At 37.6% G+C, this 23,402-nt stretch overlaps 1 protein-coding gene across 1 annotated transcript in view; it reads left to right on the top strand.

Annotated features, from left to right (window-relative positions):
• ofcc1 (orofacial cleft 1 candidate 1) overlaps positions 1-23,402 on the top strand; it is a 107,561-nt gene that overhangs the window by 47,639 nt on the left and 36,520 nt on the right. The window contains exons 17-19 of the mRNA XM_038286732.1: positions 12,992-13,243; positions 16,726-16,978; positions 17,393-17,556. Of these exons, the coding sequence (XP_038142660.1) occupies positions 12,992-13,243; positions 16,726-16,978; positions 17,393-17,556 (669 nt within the window). The remainder of the gene's footprint in view (positions 1-12,991; positions 13,244-16,725; positions 16,979-17,392; positions 17,557-23,402) is intronic.

Genomic DNA, 23,402 nt, shown 5'->3' with positions numbered 1-23,402 from the left:
GTTGTATCAATGTAGCTATACCTTTTTTCTAAATGCATACAAGAGTGTTTGCTTTTGTTTATATGCTGAGTGTATATCCACTGCAAAGGATGTGCACATACACGTCTGCAGATTCATGTGGTTTAAGTGCAAAGAGGATTCATATCTCAGTGATTGAGGGATATTACTGCCATCTATTGAGCCACACGAGGCTTAGCGTATTGGGATTTTTATAGGGCATCCTGACACAAATGTGCAAATCAAGGGCTAATGCATAATTAAGCACACACATGGAAATACAAAGATTCACATCGTTTAGCTTACAAATGATAAAAATGCTGTATGGTACTACATTGCTTGAAAAGTCGGAGTGAAGACTTTATTCTGCTTTTAAAATTAATTTTTAAGGTTTACAGGAGGAGAGATAAATATGTACAGTAGAAACCCATGAATTATGCATGTAAGGGGATCATTTTATTAAAGCAAGCCAGAGAAATACTTCTAGTTTTGATAAGGAAGCAATAAAGGCTGATGAAACTAACACAATTCAATGGGACTTTCAAGTCTTTAAATCCTTCTAACTCTATTTCAGAGTTTGTCATGTAATACTGCTAAACCTCAACATACTGTGTTGTCGTTTTTTGTGAAAATGGAACATAGAGTATCATAAATGGAAGGGAAATTTTGGTTCTCAACATTGTTTTGCAAATCAAGATCTGAAAAGTGAGGCAGACATTTGTTTTTAGCCACTTTTGCTGTTTTCCGTGAAAACATTCTGTGAACCCATTACCTTTTAAACACACCTGATTAGTCACACAAGAGGTTCATGGTAACCGAAGCTGCAGACAATCCCTGTTTAGGTGGGATGATCTGTTGACTTACAGAAATTGGCTTTCTGCAGAGTTGTTTCAATTTTGAAAGGTAATAGGTTATGTCTGTAAGCCTTTTAGGGCACACTGAAAACACATTAGAAACTAAAATTAAACGTATTGGTTTATTTACAAATGCTGTGTGGTGGAGACCAGGATCCAGACCCACCTGATTTACAACATTTATAAATTACCGCAAATTGTCTGATGACAGTGACTAAACATCAATTGCGTCGCTTCCCCTGTTACCCCGAAATCCCATATCCTCCATCTCCGCTCCGCCCTGCAGCGCTTCAGACCGCCTGCACAGAGCAAAGCCTACAGCCTTCGCTGTTTCTCCCGTCTTGCTGCACTCCGAGTTCCTTGGAGCTCGGGGAGAGCATGCGTGATATTATCATTAAATTCGTAGGAGCAAAAACATGCGGAAATGAACGCTTAATTTAATATGACATATAAAAAATAAATCCCCATCAGAATCCAGCATAGGTGCGGTTTCTGATGGAAATGAGAAATCTGAAATAGTTTGCATTCAATCTTTTAAATAAACTGTGTTTTTTGAAATATATAAGAATTATGATCTAATTTATTGTTACCGATCTGTCTTGCTAAGTTTTATTTTGACAAACCGGATCTTCTCACCGTTTTTGTTTCCAGTTTGGCGCGATTGCAATAGCGGATCTTGACCTGGCTGGACCGATGTAGGTACCAGATCTGCTCGGGTGGTCAGGTCTGCTCGGGTCCTGCGCATGCCATTGACGTTGCGCTACATGATTGGCTGAACGTTGCCACATGATGTAAAACATTATGGTTGCCCAGACAACAATAATAACATTGCACAGCGTCATTGTGTCAAGTCGGGAGCATCTTTAGTGTAATCGTGTCAAAATGACCAATAAAGTTTTACCTGATCGATAAAAAAAAACAAAAGAAAAACTGTTTATGGTGAAAAAAGTAAATGCAAGACCATGATATAAAGGGGAAGAGCTGGGTAGCACTGTAGCTAGCTGTGCTCAGTAGTTAACAGGTTAGCCCCGTTCGTTTTCTACAAGTAAAAAAACTGTTTCATTTGTCTAAAATCTCTACGAAAGTCATTTTTGAGATGTTGCATTTGTCCTTCCTGTCCTCAGATCTCAATAAAAAGAATAAATATAACCTGAGAGTTTTTCTTGTCATCTTGTTAAATGGCAGAGCTCAATCTTAGAATGCAGTACTTTCTTCAAAGACCTAGAATGATTGTTTCGGTTACTTTAGATTGTCAATGAAATGTAAAATAATAGTAAATATAGTTAACAATATGTTGAGACTCCAAAAGAGATTTGATTCTTAAGAAACTGTTACAATACAGTTTGTCCGAGTGGAGTTGTCATATGTTTGCATCATAAGAAGGGGCAGGGCCCCAAGCAGATCTGACCACGTGAGCAGATCTGGTACAGTACCTACACCGCAGCGGAGCCAGCACATTTTGAGTATGTTTGGCTCAACCTACGGCTGTGAAGTAGGATTCTCCACCATGAACATAATGTAAACTAAATATCGATCCAAATGAGCACTTTGATATGGATTTGTCGCCATTCAAACCCAGGTTTAAAAGCCTTGCAGGGCAGCCTTAAGCCCACTTCTGTTATTAAGCCACAAAATAAGTAAATAAATAAATAAATGTTCAGTTCAGGTGTTTTATGAAATATGTGAATCACGAAATTGTCTATATACCAAACTGAAAGAGTGTTTTTCCCTACTTCAAAAAACTTTAGGTATTAACATGGAAAAATGTTAAATCTTTTTGGTATATTTTTTCATTTACATTACATAACATGGATGCATAAAAACCTAATTTTTGTGTTAAATTCTGTTTAAAGTAACAGATTATAATTTACTGGTTGATGATTTTCTTTATTCGGACCCCGCTGATTTTTAATCGTAATTAAACAAACTTCATGGGTCAGAAGGGCCTAGAATTATATATCAATAAGAATTTTTGTTGATGTTCACAGCTGTTCTCCCAGCGTGATTTGCAGTTGTTTTAGATGCAGCAAGCTTGTAGTGACCTCCATCAAACTCCTAAAGTTAAAGGTATACTGGAGGATTTTTGCGATATTTATAAAAAAAAAAAATGCACATGCACAACCCTCTACCCACTCCCATGAGGGAACGCCTACTGTATTAAACGCGTGTGAGAGCATACACAAGCCCATTTCTCATCGAGGAGTTGCGGGGACAAAATAACAACGACGGTTGTCGGATGGATCTCATCTCGCCAATATTTATATATAAAAAGTTTCCCTGCAAAAAAGACTACTTTACAAAAATACTTTCCATCCAGGAAGCTATTTTTTAATTGAGAAAGCTTCCTGGATGGGAAGTGAAATGTCTTTACACTTGGAAACAATGGATTGTTTTTTAACTTTTTTGAAAGGTTCTGTGGCCGCCATATAACTACTAATGATGCAAATGACAAAATATATAAACTTATCTTCCCTGGACATTTACAATACAGAGGTAGATAACTTTTACTAGCAGTGATGTGAAATGGATTTCTCCAAATAGCATGCCAAAGTTTACCTTTCGAGTAGAATATTCTCAACCAAGGCATCAGTGGGAAGCCCTACCTGTGCTTTCAGTGTATGCCATCATGTGAAAGAATCTCCCAAAAACAATCTTGTCTTGTTTCTCTCTTCTGAGACCTTTCTTTTGTTCTCATACACTTTGTAGACTCTGTTTCTCTTATGATCCTTGGCCATTTTCAAAGAACTGCGGTGAGACAGGTGAGCTTCACAGACAGGCTGAAACCATAGCTCACCACAGTTACATGCCTGAAAGTGCGCATGTGCAGAATGATATAGCTAAAGGGACAATAACGTAGGACGGCCTTACGTACAGAAAATCATATCACCAGAATGACTGATTATTAGGAGGATCATTTATTTTGATGATCCATCAAGTAAAAGAACATCCTCTACTATACCTTTAAGTTGGTTCTAAAAAGTAAAAGCATATGTCCCATAATGCAAATGTATGGGGCACCATTCACATAATCATTTGTAGGAAAGAAAATATCTTAAACCACCTATAAATATTCTTACACAATATGCTGAACATTTTATAGTTATATATTAGTATATCAAAATGTTCAAGGGACATTAAAGATTTTGCAGAGCTCTTTATCTATTGTTGTCTATTGTGTTACTAAGTGATTTACCTGCTGAAAACCCTAACCATGAAATGAATATGTTAGTTTGAACTGCTCTTTAACATGCATTATGTTTATAAAGCTTACCACATGTTCAGGGTGAGCTTATATCAGCTTTTTATGTTTATTTTCTTATATAAAGGTTTACAGTTGTTAACTCAGGGTCACAACAGTTAGCTTAAAGAAGTTTAATAGGGGCGCTGAAAGCCAAAATAACATGTCTAATCCAATAATTCGAACTGCCAGGAAAACACATTGTACCTTTTTCTGCAAGTACTAACATACATCACATCAATTCTGGTAAAATAAAAAAGAAAGAAGCATAAAAATCAGTCAAGAATGAACCATTATTTTTGGTTAAACAATGCTGTCTTGCTAATATGCAATTGAAGATACCTGAAAGTTTTTTTTACAGACTTTCTACCCTATTTGATGTAGGAATAAGAACTTAAATGCCTTTTTCCCCCCCAGAATAATCAAATACTTAGCTCAATACACTTGCTGTTATTGATTGCAGCATTCTGGTGTTCTTAGAAGAATCTAAACATACTTGCACACTAGTTTTGCCAATGGAGCAGGAGTTTTGGCAGAATCTTTTATTTTGAGTTTCTTTGAAAGTAATTATCTTAAATTCTCAGCTGTTGACTGTTCCTTGTGAAACCAAATATTAATTCATCAGTGATTATAGTCAATTAGCTTTGCATTGTATCCCACCAATGTCACCATACTATTTTTTCCTTCTTACGTTTGAGGAGAGAAACCTGTTTTAATCAAAGTCATTCTCACATAGCAATTAGATCTAATTAGTCCAATTACTAAGATTCTAATTACATTAAAATATACCCCCTAAATCTCATATCAATTATAGTATGTGTGACGTGTCCTGGTCTGGAGACAGGAAAAGACAATGAGTGGAGACGAAGCTCCGTGTAAGCCACAAAAAGAGGAGCATCCTCGTCCTCCAGAGGACATATGACAGCAGACTCCATTAGTCCCAAAAGCGAGAATTAGAAGACTGTGTGGCCAAATGGGGATAAAAGTCACGTAACCTTTATTCAACTCTTCCATATTCTGAACAATTTTGTCACAGATTATGATGCTATGATTAGTTACATCCTTGTTTTCCGTCTCAGTTGGATTGGTTTTGAACGGCATTGACAAGTTTTGGAATTCAATCTCACAGTTTCCATCTAACAATTTAACACTAAACCGGTGCTGCAGAAGTATGTGTATTAAAGGTTCCTTACAGTATGCACTGATAGACATATAAAGACAAACAGATTGACACAATATGTGTCGGTTCTGGCGCAGCGTGACTCTTAAGGTGTACAGGAACACACACAAATATATATACACGTCTGTTCTTGCTGTGGAGTCAGAAGGAACATGCTGACCTAATTTCCCCCACTTAGCTCGCCTCGTTGGGGACCAGCGTTCCTCTCCACCCGTTTCCCCCGACCGAGCCTATCAGAGCACTCCCCTCAGTCTGTGTCTCTGGCTCCATCAGTCTGTGCCCTCCATCTGTTTTAGTCTGTATCCATGCATACATACAAGATAAGCAATAAAGTGAGCAGTCATTATTCTCAGAGGTGCTTCATTTCTAATTTAACAGCATCATGTGTGATATATTAAAGTAGCATACGTTTTTTCTAAATAGAAATCCTAAATAGTTGGAGAGAAAGTGAGAAATGAACCACCAGATCCATTCTGTCATTCATATGAAGCTGCTGCTCTTGATCACAACTTAATGGCAAAGGTCAATTATTTCTACTGTAAAACTGAAGGAAAAGGCTGATAATGATGGCTGTGCTGGTCACCTTTGGGGCTCCGCGTCTTCTTAGTGCTCTTTCCTCTGCTGAGGGGGCAGAAACGCATGCGTATGTGTGAAACTAAAGCCTGCGGCTAACTCGGCCTGGGCGCACATGTCAGGGTTTTTTTGTGGCCAGATTTGCCCTTGGTCAACTAAGGTCTCGCAGACATACACACACATACAAAATCAACATGCTGTTTCCTCTATGGAAAGCAGATCTGTCAGTTCCCTGACAGTCAGATGCAAAATGATTGGCTATTCTGCTGCGAGGTGGGTGTTATCCAACCGCTGGCTCCAGTTCCATTGGTGGTCTGGGTCAAATGAAATATGTTCTCCACAGACACGTACAAAAAAGTAAAAGGCATAGAATACAGAAGAAAAAAAAAGACAAGATCTGTTTACATTAAGGTTTGATTAAAAAAAAATTCAAAAATTATGAGACAGCACAACTAAATATTCACAAACACTTGTTCTGCCAAAAAATATAAACTTTTAGGAGCATATGTGGAAAAATCATATCTGACAGGAAGCTTTGATGACATAACTGACTGAATATGGATGCCCATGTGGTTAGTATGTATTGTCCTCATTTTAACTCTTACAGCAAATGTTTATGTTGGTGATATTTGCTTCAACACCAAAGCTTCTTTGCTTTTTTAATTATGAAATTCACCAACAAAAATTCTCTAAATAGTGCCTTGTTTTTTTTTATCTTACCACATTTACTCTGATGTGCTGAATAAAAGTCAATGCAAAAAATACGTAGGGATGCCACTTAATTAAGAAAGACTTAAACATTTAATTGATTTTTGGGAATATACTGTTCTTTTTGTTGTTAAGAAACAGAAAAGCTTCACAAAGAGCAAGCAACACATCATACATGTAAAGGATAGATCTGTAAGGAAGCAGGGTTAAGTTGTAAAATGGCATGCCAAGTGTTGGAGAGCTTTGTAGCAAACAAAAGAGCTTAACACAACTACAAACCTACCTGGACCTTGTAATCCATCCAAACAGACCGAGGAAGAGCATACTGACCAGGTGAGCAGCCAAGAGTCCAAGGTTAACTCAAAATGTGCTGCAGAGATCCCAACTTAAGATGGCTACTGAAAAAAATAGCCATTTCTTAGGCATGTGTAACAGAGTGTTGTGTCCAGATAGACTAAAAGGGAGGTATTTGGTATATGTGCCCTTGGTGGACGTAACAGGCAGATACATACTTTCAACATCCACTAAAAAACATAACAATGACGGCATTGTATTATGGTGATGCTTCATGTGAGATGTCTTTCTGTATGCCCTGTTCATACCAGGGGCTTTCTCAGACACTTCAACGATATAAATGGTGGCTTAACTGAATTATTCCGCTAAAAACATAAAAAAAAAACATGTATGTGTTCATGCTTTGTGTGTGTCCATGTTGCCCTGCAGTGAACTTGTGAATTTGGTGTGTTTAGCAAAAACATTCATAAACCACTCTGTCATTGTCATGCAATCTTTACAGTGTTATATTAAATATAAAATATATTTTCATGGAAGTTAGTTATGTACACTGGCTTCTAATTATTTCCTTCCCCCTATCTCAGTCCCTCTTGTTAATCCCAACTTTATCTCCCACTAATTTTCTCAAATTTTCTCTCTCAATTTTCTTTCTATTTCTCTGGTGACAGAGTCCTGCAGTTATGAGGCAAGGTCAGAGCAGGGAAATCCATTTAAATACTGATGCAAATCTCAGGAGGACAATACTCGGCCTCTACTTCATCCATCCCTGAACAACTCACCCAATTGGATGAATGAAAAGATTTATATAACACTGTTTTTTGTCGCTTTGTTTGTGTTTTTACCTTCCACCAATCATTTGATTTTTTTAACATATCCGCTGACATCATGATTTTTCTATTTTCTTTAAAGGTTTATATAGAGAGGTTTACTGTTAGATTTAGTAGCCGACCATGTGAGCAGTGCTTCGGATGTCCCTGTGTGTTTGTTGATCCCAGGTGCATCTGCTCCAGAAATGTTTCCTCCCTCATTTATAGCACACCAAGGGACCTGGCATTTCCACGGTTTAATTCCCTCTCATGCTAGGTCGGGGGCTCAATAAAAACACCACATGTTGCTCTGCAATGAAACAGCTACTTCATGAACAGGTCTAAACGCTTCCAAGGTGTCTGAGGAGTCCAAAAACATGTTTTGGTGGGAGTTTATTACGGAAAAGTCACAGCTTTTAACATTTAATCATCACAAAGACGATTTTATATAAAGATATATCACATGAATGAAAAAAAAGGGAAAAAAAGAGATGGCTGAACTTGTGGCTTTGCTTCTCCTTACGAACCTTATCTGATGCCAGAGTTGTAGAAATTAATGTGGAAACATGTCTCTAAAAGCCTTGTTAGTAATTAGGTCAATAGGAAGGTGTAGACAAGATGTTCTGCACACAAAAAACGATTTGAATGCAAGATTAAAATGACTGATGTGCTCTTTAGGACACTAGTTACAGGCGTGTCTCTTATTACCTGCAGAGGTTGGAGATGCAAAGATAACTTAGAGAAATAAAGAATTCAAAAATTCTTTTGAAATTATAAAAACTGGTATTTTCATTCTTTTTACTTATGGTGATAATATTCTAATTCTAAATTCTAATGTTTGAAAGCCTCCTAACCCTCACTAGTCTTTTGCTCAAGCCCAGACTTCATTTAGACCGTTCCATAATATCGTTTCCAGTCAGATGTACCATGTAAGTCAAATAATTAAGATTTCATACCAAAACAGATAACAATAACATCTGTCTCTACTGCAAACCAAAAAGAGAAAACCCCTAGATTGAGGCTCATTGAAAGCATCAACACTGTGAGTGTTCACACATTATTCTGAAAGGAACTGACTGTAACCACCAGAGGACAGATGACAGATAGGCTCCCCAGTTTTCAAACAAACACATATCAGCATTTTTGTTAAATAGAATAAAAAAAATAAGATTGTATCTTTAGTCCTATCCATTGAGGACTAAGATAGTCACACTTCTCTTAATCATCACAACACTTACGCATCTGGACTACTTTGAAAGCAATTTCATTATCTATGAATCTTTTAACTCTTTAATCACTTAAATTTTTTGGGATTTCTCAGTTTCCCCAACAGCAAGCCATTATTCAGCTGTGTGCAAAAGGTCGGCTCAGTCTTGATAAATTTATTACCGTCACTGGCTGAAACAGGAAAATGACAGAGCAATCCTAGTCCTCAAAATAAAGGAATGAGTTTAATACGTTAAGTGGTCCTACACTAAAAGGTTTAGTTCTGATGAGATCTGCAAGGTACATTCATGTATCCTCAGGCTTAAGAGTACAATTAAAATGTTACTCTACTGTATTTTAAAGTTCTTATCCAGTATCCAATGTCATGGAAAGATTTAATACCTGTCCGTGCTTGCCATTCTCTTTTTGCTATTTTTAAAAGCACCGCTCTGGTTTGTTCTCATGCCATCGAACATTTAGGATAGAAACTTCGAGAACCAGTTTTGGAGCATTATCCTAGTCCAGAAGTTGACAAAAACTGACTGACATGCCTTGACAAATTTAAGAAATGATAACTCCCTCTGCAATGTGCTTTGATGAGATGGGAAGTAACAACATGCATAAGAAATATGATGGAAAAGCTTTTAGACTCAATTTCACAGGAGTACCAAGAGTAAAATACTGCAATATATGCCAGTCCATGCAAGTTTAGATCTTTTGTTTCATGAGTTGGGCAATATGTAGTGCAGAGCACAAGATATTAGGCTAGAGTGACAAATCCATTTTTTTCAAACAACATAAAATTCCTCCACCCTCAGCGTTCATTTCTATGTTTCTGTATATTTCAGTTACTGATGCCACTATAATAAACAACATTTAGAGGACATAACTGATTCCCACCATGCCACCAGTGTCCTTGAGAGGAGACTACCACACAAAAATGTCTAAAAATACGACTCTTTCACGCACCATCAATGTCTTATTATGTGAGAGATGGACGTCAGGTTGCATTTGGTGGATTTGTTTAATGACAGTTGACAGGATAGCATCTTGCCTGTGTCTGAGGCACCCAGCTTTTTTTTTTTTTCTGTCTACATCGTAATTCTGCTTTTTCTATCATTCTGAAAGCAGTTGCACATCATGCTTGTGGTGAAACAAGCCGTGAAAATGCTCTAAATGGAAATCCTACTGTGGAAATCCATACCGGGCAGAACTGCTCCACACCTTTATCTGTTCTCCAACCTTGTCTTGGTAAGAATATGTATCACAACCTAAGAAAAAAGATGCAAAGCATTTGGTCAGCAGAATTGTAAACGTTGTATTAATAAAGAAAAACTTCAAGTTGTATCCGATGTTTGAAAACTGAAAGAAAAAGATGCAAATAAATTTGCCTTTTCTTGGGCAATGCCCCTTGGTCCCTTGGCACGATAAGGCATTGAAGACAATAAATGATTGTAGTTTTCTTTTTTTATATATATATACAGACAATTGTCTTTTTCTTAAATATACATTTTGAATGACAGCCAACCAAGAGGAAACTGGCATTTTCCAACCCCCTCCCATTTGATTGGTGCATTTATACTTATTAACAGAATGCAAAAAATTTATTTTTCATAAAACTTTTTTTTTTGTAACATTTGGCCCTATAAAGAATTATCAAATTTATAGTATAAACCGGAAATCCTGTTAAATGAAATGTGAAGATCCTTGCTATGATCTATGACTGTTCTGAGAGATGTGCATTATCTCTGTGCGAGTTTGTTTCGCCCAACTTGTGAATATTTATTAGCCCAAACTGTTGACTAAGCATTTTGTGAACAAACCTCTTCATCTCCCACATGGGCTGTACGTTATGCTGCTGCTATTGTAAGTATGCTTGAAGAAACTTCAAGTAATTTTTACACTTCAGAAAGTGCACACATCAAGCAGAAGAGCATCTCTTTAGAAACAAAAAATTTATATAAATAACTGCATAAGAGTGGGCATTTATTGCAGTTGGCATTTCTTGCAGCGATGCAAGCAGGAAATAAAATCTAGTGCCTCATTTTGATGTAAGTCTAGCCTAATTATTTGGTAAAGGGGGTGTGGGAGCAACACAATTGATTCTGTTTTTCGTCTTTAGGCGGTGTGTGATTTTCCCAAGACGAACACTACAAAGTGAATTCCAACTATGCTCTGGGACTGTAGCGAGACACAGGGATGTCCACAGGCACAGGCCTGAAGACACATTCAGCAGTGCTAACCATTGCTGCACTGTAAACAATATGAGGGTGCTCTATTGTTAGTCGGATTGTAGAAGTCACAAAAAATCCTCTTTTATTGGACATTAATCAAAACAATGACAATTATCTGACTTCACATTTTAATTATTATTACATACTCATTCTATTATGGATCAGAGAGCTGAATTAATTCCCGTTTTTCATCTTTTTTTTATACCTTTTTGATTAATTGTTGTATTAGGTTTTCCTTTCCTTGTCTTGTCTGTCCTTTTCTATCTCTCATCATGGATGCCCTCCTCCTCTTGCTTCACAGTGTTCCATCTGTGCCCTGTGTATGAAAGGGAATAGTTGAGCAGGCCTGACAAAGGGCGGCACAGAGGTGCTGAGGGAAGCTGAACATAGCTGGGAGGGATTCCTATCTGTTTGTGAATGTGTGTTGTATGTATGTATGTGTGCATGAGAGAGAAATACTGAAATGCTGTGTACATGTCTGAACGTGTGTCAATGTGAATATTAGACTACACTACCTTCATTAAAAACTAAGAAATCAAACAAACATACGGTAACACATTTGAATCTAATGAATGAAAAAAGTATGGTTTGTTATTCATAATTGTCATTTGATCCACATCTAGTGTAACAGATAGAACAGCTCGATTATCCTTGGTGCTTACCTTGCAAGCAAGTGTTAGGATTCCAGTTTGTGTGGGTTGTTTTTTGTGAGATAAAAGATGAATTGTTGCGTGATTTGTGAACTCACAAACTCCCAAAAATACATCGTACGTGGAGCAAGCAGATAAAGTTTGCCTCAAAAAAAAAAAATTTTTTGGACCAATGAAACGCAGGGAGGCCTATGACATCATCTCATCAACTAGAGGTGGGAGGTGTCACAGCATTCCTCTCGTCCAGATTTGGTAAGAGTTGCTAACTTGATATGGGAAGTAGGTACCCAATCAGCAAGAAGAATTGTACTGAATGTCCCTCCCTTGTGCAACAATTTAGCATAAGGCTTTACAGATCAATATGTGTAGTTTAATTTGAATTCTATACAATATCAATCTGGCTTATTCCAGGTTACCATTAACTTTAAAAAAAGATATCAGGAAGAGAGCAGTGAAGTCTTAATGATCATCTCTTCGCAACAAAGGCACTTTGAAAGGAATAATTATATGTTCCTTCTTTTTAAGTAAGGCCTTAGATGTTAAAGAATATGTTGCGTATGCTAATGATATATAAGTGGAATAAAAATACATTAATTTAACTTTTCTGCAGTTGTTTGCAATAAAAACAAGGGAAGAAGTTTTCGAAAGATTCCTTCAACCCATTGTTAAGTTTGGTGTAGGGTCTGTTATGCTGTGGGTCTTTCTTTAAATTAGCTTTAATCTTATATTTGGTTATTCTCGATCAATCACTTGCATATCAGACCAGAGAAATTAACCTAAATATATATCCAAATCAACAAAGACATGTTAAACCAAAAGCAAAAGAAGGGATCCGCCATGGTCATCTAAGCATTACATGTAAATCTTGTAGAAAAAGTGTGGGATTACCTGAAGATTAGAGGATAAGACAAATCCCAGGATTTAAACAAACAGAGGTAGTTAAAACCTCTCACTTCATATGTTGTAACCTTGCAACCTCATATAAAAGGAAAAGATAAAATGCTTTCAAACCGGCAAAAATATTAAAAGCAGGGGTCCCTATAATTGTTATATTGTTAAGAATAACACTAATAAACCTTGGAGTTTTTTTCCCATGTCACAAAAAGAAAATAAATATACCTGTATGCCTACTGTAAAACTTACAAGTTTTCATTGGGTGCAAAAAGTGGGGTGATCACGGAATTGTAATGGATAGAATAACAACCAACAATAATGATCATGAAAGGATATGTATTTTTCTTTTTTTATTAGATCATCAGCAGTACCAAGATCTTGTTCTCCAGGACTATCTGATCGAGTCCGACTGGCCCTTCGCATGCTACCGTCCGAGTTGGGCCTGCCGTTGTCGTGGCAACAGCAGAAACTGCACAGACGCTGGCATGACTCCGTTCTGCAGCTCGGCCTCATTATTCTGCTGCTGGCTTTGATGTGGTTTGTGAGGCTTTACCTGCATTACTGCAGCCAGTGGCTTTACCTCCAGGCCATTGCGGTTCCTGTCAACAAGTGAGTTTGCCTCCTTTGATATGATCCTGCACACACACATAACAGACACTCACACAGCGTTCAGATACACAGAGAAATGCATAGCTCCACCAAGATAGAGAGGGCTCTGAAATAAATGAGCAAAATGAGATACAGTGCATACAGTAGATTACTGTAGCCAATAACAAATTTGCCCATCTACACATGCACAGCATGTCAGCTTAGTAAAAGAAATCTTGCTAAAGAGGACTGACAATAAACAGGATGTGGAGTTGATGACAAACAGAAGAAACTTAAAATGTACCATGTCTAAATTCAGGCATATGTGTGAGTGTGGATTTGTTGGCAAGCTGGAAAGCTGGATACACCCAAATCATCTGTTTGGAATCCCCCCATTAACATTTTAACAACACTCTCTGAATATTAACAAACCATTGCTGGGGGAGTTAGCTTACCGCACAGCTTCGAGTCCCAAAAGACATTATTTGGAAGGAATTTATTGTTATTATTTGGTATACAGCATTGATAATAAACAGCAATAAGACACCACAGAACTGTTAAATCCAACAGCAATAACATATGGCCCTGATTTAATTCATCACTATAAAAAAGCTGGCAGCAAAAAGGAGGTTTTTATTACAATAACATGTTAGTGAAGGCATCATGAGTTAAATCATGGAAAATGACTGGAGATGCATGGGGAGGGAAAAAACATGACAGAGTGGGAAAAAAATAGACTGAGGGGGCAGATAAGAGAACAGAAAAAAGAAAAACATGTGAAAACAGAGGGGGTCAATGCTGGATGACAACTTCCACATGTCCAAATCAGCCGCTCTACCTCCGAGCATTTCTCTCCATGCAATGTCCAGAGCTTGTAGTGGCCACTAAGAGGGAGAAGGGCCATGTGACAGTCAGCATGATGACAGGGAACCCTCCCTTCACCAATCTGTCTCATGAGTTTTTATCTATTTTTGTGTATTTTTCTTCTACTTTCTTTAAAATCCACTCATGAGAATCAGCACATAGCTCATACTCAGTGAAAATAATGAGGTACTGAATTGTATCTCATGCTTGGAAATTATAATTCATGTCAGGGAGGTGCATATCATGACCCCATCTCTTGTGGTTGCTAGGTAGGACTGTATTATACTTCCAGCAATGTGGTTTAATGTAAGACATAGCAAGGTGTAACAAGCCAATCCCACCACAGTCACATCCAAACACACAAACATTTTTTTGGGTTGTTCACCATTAGCAGCAAGTAGTAGCAGATGGGATTACATTATTATTTCCATATTTTTGCATAAAACCTTGGTATTTTTCGGTGTTTAAAGTATAACAGATAGTCCTCAAATTTTGGAATCCTCATTGAGGATAACACACACCTTGGCAGCTATCTGGCCTGTTTTGGGGTCAAGGCTTTGGCCATTGCCACACCAGAAAGTTTGGCAAGACTTGACTTTGCTTTAAAAGGCTGCAGCCACATCCTTTGTGGATAAATGTTGTTACTTCAGTCTATTACTTTTCAATAGACACACTATAAATCTTGAATGTTTAATGGTCTAAATTAGTAAAAAGAGCTGAACGATTTTGCCCAAAATTAATATTGAGATTATTTTCAACCAATATTGCGATTGCAATTTTTTTGCGATAATCCTTTGCAACAAGCCCAAGCATGTCGATTTACTCCAGAGTTTTAGTTTTTTCATGACCTTGAAAGTCCGCTTGTCCAGTGTTGCAGAAGTTTATTGAGAAACATGCCCAGACAAGTTCTTACACTATAATGCATTCATCTATGTAGGTGTTAGCTACAGTACAACTGTCTTTCTTCTGTGCAACGTCATACCCACTATAATTGTCTTACTGCCACCTAATGGGCTGGAGGGAGTTAAATGCAGAGAGTTTTTTGTTGCTCTGTAGTTGTGACAATAAAAAGCTAGGAGAAAAAAAAGGCAACTGTCTACTAGCTCCTCAGCCGACCCCGTCCAGGAAACATGCAACCAGGCAGAAGAGCTCCGAGCCAGCTCCCATATCAGAGGATGAAAGAGAGCACATCCAGTTAGTCACAGTGAGAGAAACAGGACTACACTGAGAAACAGGCCAAGCTCCAAAATCTATAAACAAAGGTGTTAATGGCAGCCCAGCTCATATTTCTCTCCAGGATGGTGTCACAGCCAAACAGGAACAGACCAAATGAAGCTGCAATGAGATAAAGCAGAGAGAACATAAAGTTATGAATGGAGCAGAATGATTAATGAGTCTTTGTGTCTTCCAGCAGTCTAATCCTGAAGCAGCATTACTATAGAGATAGCTCAGGATAACCTGAGCCACTCTAACCTTCATCAAAATGGAAAGTTTTAAGCCTACCCTTAAAATTAGACGGGGTGTCTGCCTCTTGGACTAAAACTGGTAGTTGATTCTGCAGGAGAGGAGCCTGATAACTAAAAGATCTGCCTCCCATTCTACTTTTAGAAATCCTAGGAACAGCTAGTAAACCTCCAGATTGAGAGCAAGGTGCCCTTTTAGGAACATGAGGAGCAATCAGATCTGTAATATATAATTGTGTTGGTTATTAAGGGCTTTAAATGTGAGAAGGATGATTTTAAATCCTATTCTAGATTTAACAGGAAGCCAATGAAGAGAGAAGCTAGGAAAGGAGAAATACGGTTTCTGTTTTTGATTTCCATAAGAATTCTGGCTGCAGTGTTTTGGATCAACTGAAGGCTTTTAACTACAGTTTGCAGACTTCCTAATACTACATTTTACTACAAAAAATAATTTAAGTTAAAACATTCATCAAGCTCAATATTTAAATAGGAAATTATTGCAATATTATAGCTTTTTTTTCACTATAACACCTACATTTATCTTTATTTTTTTTTAAATGTTTGCTATTCCATAAAGTGTTTTTTTTTTTTTTTTTTTTTGTTCATTCTCTGGTTAAATATGCATTGGCTTTCCTATTAAATTTTGAGATTAGACTCTAAAAGGATTTCTTTCAAAAAAATCAATGGAGCTCCTCAGTCAGATTAATGGACGGAATCTGAGAGATACTTGACTCTTGGAGCAAATCGGGTGAAAATTAATGAGGAAAACTGGACCTGTCCTCGGCCACCACTGCTTTACCTCCTCCTGACTGAGGGGATGATTAAGAAGCTCATGAGGCTTGCTGTAAATGTGGAGTCCAACTTATGAAAGGGAACTTTTGAAAGCTCTGTCTTTTATCAGTGTTATAAATATATTGTCTTACTTTGAAATATATTTGAGAAATGTAGATATAACTGTATAGGAAAAACATTGATAAATGTCTGATACACTCAGTAACCAGAAAGAGTAATGGCTAATAATAATTGTTATTGTCATAAGACTAATTAAGAATGATTGAATCAACCATAAACATTATAACATGGTGTGTGACTTGCAAGAACCAGCTGCCCTTCGGCTGCAAAGCCTCACAAAAACAATTATGGTGTATGCATATTGACACTTTTCTCTCTCATCAGATTTCACTTCTATGCACACACAGTGGAGCTCATCTACCAGAGTTCTTTGCTCCACACCCGAGAGGAGCTGGCGATGGTGGTGGTGGGTCCCCTGACCTTGAACGCTATAACGTTCCTGCTGGTTCTGATCAGATGGGGCTGTCAGCTGATATTTGGCTCACTCCCTTCCTTCACGTCAAATTTTATCATGGCTCAGGGAGTGTGGACAGTCCTCGACCCCCTGGCAGTCTTTGCTGTGGATGCCCTCCTCGGGGTAAGTCACTTAAAAATAACTTAGACACTTGTGCACTTTAAATAGGAGTTCACTTTATCCTGGCAAAGTGACTTTAAATGATAAAAAAAAATGTGTGGAGGAATAAAACTGTGCAAGGTTAGATGAATGTCTTTTTTGGAAGTCGTTTGAGGTTTACAGTATAAAATTCTAAAATGCCTGTTAATATAATTTGTTATTTGACTATATGTAGTATTTAAATCACATCCTACATAAGAAAATAGTTTTTATATAATATTGTGCCAATGAACAAATCCAAAATGCATTTCATTTTAAAGTTTATCGTCTTTAAAATCCAAAAGCATTCTGAACAAAAGCTCATTAATCCGAACAGGATCAATCTGATTATCCTAAATCCTTCATTTTGCTGCTTTTTTTTTTATGTTGTTTCCCTAGCACCTGGCCTACAGCCCTGACACACCAGTGGGGGATGCAGCCAAGCTTTACTGGCACTTCTATCGAGCTGATGGATCAGGTGCAGCAGGAGTGGTCATCACACTCTTCCTCTATGCAGTCCACTTCCTTCTCTCCATTACTATTCTCACTATTTACCTGCTCAGGTAAGACACTAGAAAAAATAAAGCCTTCCACCGAACCTTGTGCAATTCTCAATAGGACTGATATGTTTAGTACCCTCTTTCCATCCACATAATTTAAAAAAAGACATAACTTTTTCATTTTGGTTAAATGCAAACAAAAAAATATGCTTATTTCCTAAATGCTGGCTTTGTTCAGTACCTTTCTAAAGAAATCACCACAGCCAAAGTTTATAAAAGATAAGAGTGTTCATTTTGGTTAGGTGGGAAGTAATTTATCTCTGGCTATAGGCTAAGAAGCAAAATCTGTTTAAAATACTTTAAATTGGAGGTATCAAACCAAATTCCCTGAGTGCCAGGGTCCTGCAACTATTAGAGGTGTCAGTTCAATGGTTAATCTCTGCAGCATATAGCAAAGTTCAACAGAGTCATTCTAACCTCTTTATCGTTTAATTCAGAAGTTTTGAGGTGGAGACAAATGTAAAAGTTGTATGTCGCAGGCCGGTGAGGACTTGAATTTAACACATTTTAACCTTACTCTGCTCTTAACAGGAGAAGTGGTACCAAACTATATGTAACCCTTTATCCAAAAGTAATTTTCTAGGTTTATTAAAAGCTTACTTATCCTCATTTTTGTTTGACTGAACAAATGTGCAATAGGAAAGCAACATAAGCTAATGCAAGTGGTGACAGGGTGCATTTAATTCGATAAATCAAAACACAACATAATTCTGATTACCCCAGTTTTTGGGGAAGGCTGAAACTGCTGCCAAATATGACCTGATTCTGGATAAAGGGAAAAAAGATGGGTACAAGCACCAGTTGAATATAGATACTGACCAATGGCAGCAACAACTTCACAAAAAAAAAAAAAAAAAATGTTTGAATTCAAAAAACACAAATTTGCTCAAATATGAACCAACCCACCCAAGTCAATTTGCTTTAACAAAACATGGTTGCACTTTGGATTAGACCCAGCATAGTGCTTTTCAACCTACCCAATGGATTAAAATCATAAAGGATTTGTGTTGCTATTGATTTTTAATTGGGTCACTCATGGCATTGAAAAAAAGATGTGGAGAAGAAAATGTTTAACACATTTTTGTGCAGTAAACTTTAGTAATGAAAAGTTACAGGTGCACAGCTACATATGAACATGGAAGAAGCAACTTCTTCCTCGCACCTTTTTTTCCTCTATGTCAGTGCAATTATTTTCCAGTTTTGGATATGTATGTAAAATCAAATAGCTCCAACTGAAGGTTTGAGTGTTTTCACTTTGACCCTCCTCTGGACCGATCCTTGGATGAGACCAGCAGTGTGAAGGTGACCTTAGAACCAAAACAAACAGATATTGTCTGTTTTATTCATGTTAAGCCTTGGAATAAGAGTAGAGACTTTCTTTGAGTAGATTTTACACCTCAGAGCCACAGTAAATAAATAAGAAAAATCATGTACTACACTTTCCTGTTGCAATATATATATTATTTGATTTCCTGTATACAGAGGTGCTGAAACAACACTTTCATATCTAGTTATCATTAACTGGTTCGTGGTTGAATGTTTGTCCTCTTATATAATCAATGAAACCCATCTTATTGGTTTTAAAAAATGCATCAAATGCAGCTAAAACAATTCTTCGTAACATGTCTTTGTATTCACCTTTCTTTCCACTCATATAAGAACGCTAAGACCTAAAAATGTGAGAGAATCATTTTCCGAGTAAGTCAGCCTGAGCTCAGTGGCTGGGGTGCCATCTATTTCAGTAGGCAGGAGGCTTATCAGGGATTCCACTAAATGGACAACATTAAAAAAGGAGCTGAGAATAAAGATCTCTACCACTCAACTGCTTTTGCTTTGAATTTAGGCCATGAGGTTGAAGCAAGCCTGATAATTTTATGGGATATAGTTTTTCTGTTGGCCGTAATGAAGGGGCTCTGACACAGACTGTGACCTATTTCTAAAGAAAACCCTCAGGCTGTATGTATAGATGGAGTGGATTGTTATCCTCTATTAATTACATTTTAGGTTGACTTAGTCACTTTTTGCAAAAATGAATCTACTACCTATGTTTTAAATTAAACAATATGTAAACACTGATAAGAAAAAAGGATATCAATCTCCAAGTCTTTAAGTGATAAAGTCTGTCAGTATTAGACAATTCTCTGAGATTTTGTTAACACTTGCACGCATTTCACTACTCCGACCAACACTGTTGAACATCATTTAAGCTTTTGCATTAGATGGGGCTAAACAATCTTTTTCTATGCTGTATACAATCTTTTAGACGATCAAAACCGGTATTGCTTATAATCAGAAATGTTCACAAAGATTCATGTGGATACATCTCAAAGTCCCTCTTTCTTAGAATTAACTCATTTTACTGCTCGAGAACTCAGAAATTTAATTTGAACCGCAATCAATACATCAATACTACTTACTATTTAAAGGTGTAATTTTCTTTGAGAGTATTCTTGCTTTGTACAGCATATTGCAGTGTGTGATGTAGGTGATGAAGCCACCCAGCCAATAGGGTATTAGTATTAAGTGTGTCAGAATAACTGATATGCATAAATAACTTTTTATTTATTTATTTATATTTACGTTTTGGTCTCCACACAAAAAAAAAAGAAAAGAAAAAAACCCAGCAACAAATATTTTGTTGGTGTCTGTAAAATGAGTCATTATAAAAACCTTCCCATTCTGATAAAGCTGACACTTCCTCTATACCTAGCAACCACAACAACAGGAGCTCAGCTTTTCACATGGCAACGTCTGCAAAGAAAAACTGTGGCTACATCTACTCAAAATCGAGTCAGGTAGCCATACAGGAAAAAGTTAAGTGCAAAGATGAAACCACATTGAGTGGTTGTCATAATAAATATTATCCAAATAGTGTTCATATCAAGGAAAGAGCTAGGAAGAGAAATATAGATGCTTCTTAGCTCCTATTCATTTAGCATAGGGAACTTCTGACTTTCCTAGTCATTGCTAGGGAATATTCGGCCATTTGCTGCATTTGTGTAACTTTGTTTTTGTTGTAGCTCTTTTCCAAAAGTTTCCAGCTCCTTTCATGTGGGTGTCTGTTGCGTAATAAGGTCTGTAAGGTTGAAGGATGTATAGTGTATAACACTATAGAGGGTATAGAGGTTAATGTGTTTTAAGCTAAATGTGGTTGGTCCATCATAGGCTTGATTTAGTCCAAAAATCATTGTTTAAAATTGGGCTGTGCTTGGTGAGTGTGACTTTGTCCCACTTTAGTCCAATAACACACCCCACTTACACTACCCTTTTGAAACTTTGCCTAAAACAGTCAGAGCAAGGTAACCGAGAAAACTGTTGAGTGCAAATGTCACGTAAACTGAACTGGACTGTGACAGACACAATCGAACTGCGTCAAACTAGTACTAGTTCAGTAGTAGGGCTCCACAGTTCAGTTGTGGCTCGGTTCTCTGTTAACTAAGAGCACATGAGTAGACTGCGTCATCTCTTTGCAGTCAGCTTCCAGTAGTTAGCGATAATGCACATCAGTAAGTAGGGTTGGGAATTGATAAGTTTCATGATTCCCTTACCAATTCTGTGAAACAAGTCGATTCCTTATCGATTCTGTGAAATTAATGAACTTGGTAAGTGCACGGTAACATTCGTCTACCTTCACCTGAGACATTCTATTTCTGCTTGCCTCTGCGAAAACAGAAGGCAGTGAACGGAAGCTGCCAGCCTCTGAGCCAGCTAGGCTACCCGTCTGGTCAAAGTCATCTAGATCTAATGGAGAAGGCATCAGTTTAATGTTAAAACATTACTGTACAATTTCGGGAAATAACTCATCTCCCCCTGATTTTAATAAACGAGCGTCACTTTTCTCTCGCTCCCTTTGTAGCAACTTCGTAGCATGTTTAATAACCCCAAAGAGAGGTATGAAATAGGTTTATTTCCAGAGATGGCATATGATTTATTAGGAACCACATTAAGCAAAGCCAGTGATATAAAACTAGCACTTACCACCAGAGTTGCCTTCCATGCTGGTCATACATAACTTTACCTTCTGTCCGGAAGCATCAAAAACACAGCATTCGTTAAAATGTATGCCCTGTTGTGTGTGCAGGTGTTTCTGCATGTTGGATATAACTCCTCCCGTGGATGCAATTGCTACTTTGCAATGATTGCAAGGAGCCTTGTTGCCATCTTTCTCTTCCTTTAAATGAAGCCAAACTTTCGATCACTTTACCTGATGAGACGCCATTTTTTTGGTTTTGATTTTCTAGACTTAGGCCTGGTCACATCGTACTTGCTTACTAAATGCAGTATGCATAACAGTGCTAGGCTCCAGTGCTGCCTGGAACTGTTAAGAGAACCATTAAGCGAGCTGCCAAATGGTGCCATGGAATTGGAATACACAGAAACGGTTCTGAACAGGAACTGGTTTTCGATTCCCATCCCTACCATAAAGTTGCTTGCCAACCACCATAAAACAGAGGAAGAAGAACTGTAAAAAACAGTCGAAACCTTCTCAACACTACATTTTATAAAATGGCTTCAAAAGAGCATGGTGTGACCAAAGGCTGTCTTCTTCGCCTGACTCTCCCCAAACAACGAAATATCAAATTATACCAAACAGGACTTCCTGAATGTTACAGCCGCTGCCATTTTGATTTGCTTTATTCCCTCTTTTAATCCAAGCAATAGAACCATAGGTCATTACTAGGAGGTGAGGAACCATGCTAGTGTGATGTGTAAATGGTCTTAAGGAACCAAGCTTGGCACGGTTAACTGATCCAAGCTCTGTTTCAGAGAGGGTAGAGTACAGTAAGTGGGGCAATAGTAGTTAAAAAGACGTTGCAAACAAGGTTTTCATTATCTTTGCAACTATCTGAAAATTACAGCTTTTCACCTTTCATTTTTTAACCACGTGTAGACATTGTTTGGACTTTGGAAGGACATGTCGTCCTTTCAGCGTCTTTTCAATCAATTATTGCTCTGTGGGCTTACTGTTAACACAACAAGCTACAAAGGAGCTATGAACTTAAAGTAGAAGCTACAATTTCAGGTATTTCAAATGATTCAATGAATGGAGAAGAAGGAAAACAAAGGAAAAATTTGTATGGAGTGACAATTAATTAGCAGCATTCTCTGTTTAAGAGTATTGACCTTTAAAAATACCCTTAAACAGAGACCAGTGCATCCTAAAGACAAAACCCTCTGACCAAATATGAGTGGAGTGGTGTGTGCATTTCAATGCAGTGAGGAGTGCTCTGATCTTTGTATTGGAGAAACCATACAACCTCTCCACAGACGCATGGCCCAACACAGAAGCACAACCTCCTTGGGACAAGACTCTGCGGTACATCTACATCGTATGGACAAAGGACATTCCTTTGAGGACCAAAATGTTCACATTTTGGACGATTGATAGGGACTTGAAGGAAGCCAACTTATGGAAGAAAGAAAAACCAACCTTAAACAAAGGTGTCGGACTCAGGTTTCAGCTTTCAAAATCCTACAATTCAGCGATTGAGTTTTTTGAGGGAACAGAGCACCTCTCCTCTTCAGCCAAGCCAACAATTCCTTGTAACGACCCCCCCTTTAGAGACATAGACAGGTTTAGGGTACTACAGGCTAACAAAGAAACCAAACAACCAAACGAAGCGAAATGCCCTCAAACTTCGAAATTGTTGGATTGTTTTTTTTATTTTTTTGAAAGAATAAATCACATAACTAAGCGCTGGCATTAATACATGTTGATAAATGTGTGTACAATTCACTTACACTGAACAGCTGAAAAACATATACTAGTGGTTAGCATGTTAATTTGCATTGAAAATCAGATAGTGTTGCTAGTGCAGTTACCATCCTTTTTTGTTCTTAGAATCTTC

Source organism: Cyprinodon tularosa, unplaced genomic scaffold (assembly GCF_016077235.1).
Source record: "Cyprinodon tularosa strain WSP-4 unplaced genomic scaffold, ASM1607723v1 ctg23, whole genome shotgun sequence".
Lineage (NCBI taxonomy): Eukaryota > Metazoa > Chordata > Actinopteri > Cyprinodontiformes > Cyprinodontidae > Cyprinodon > Cyprinodon tularosa.
This window is presented reverse-complemented; position numbering and strand designations above follow the sequence as displayed.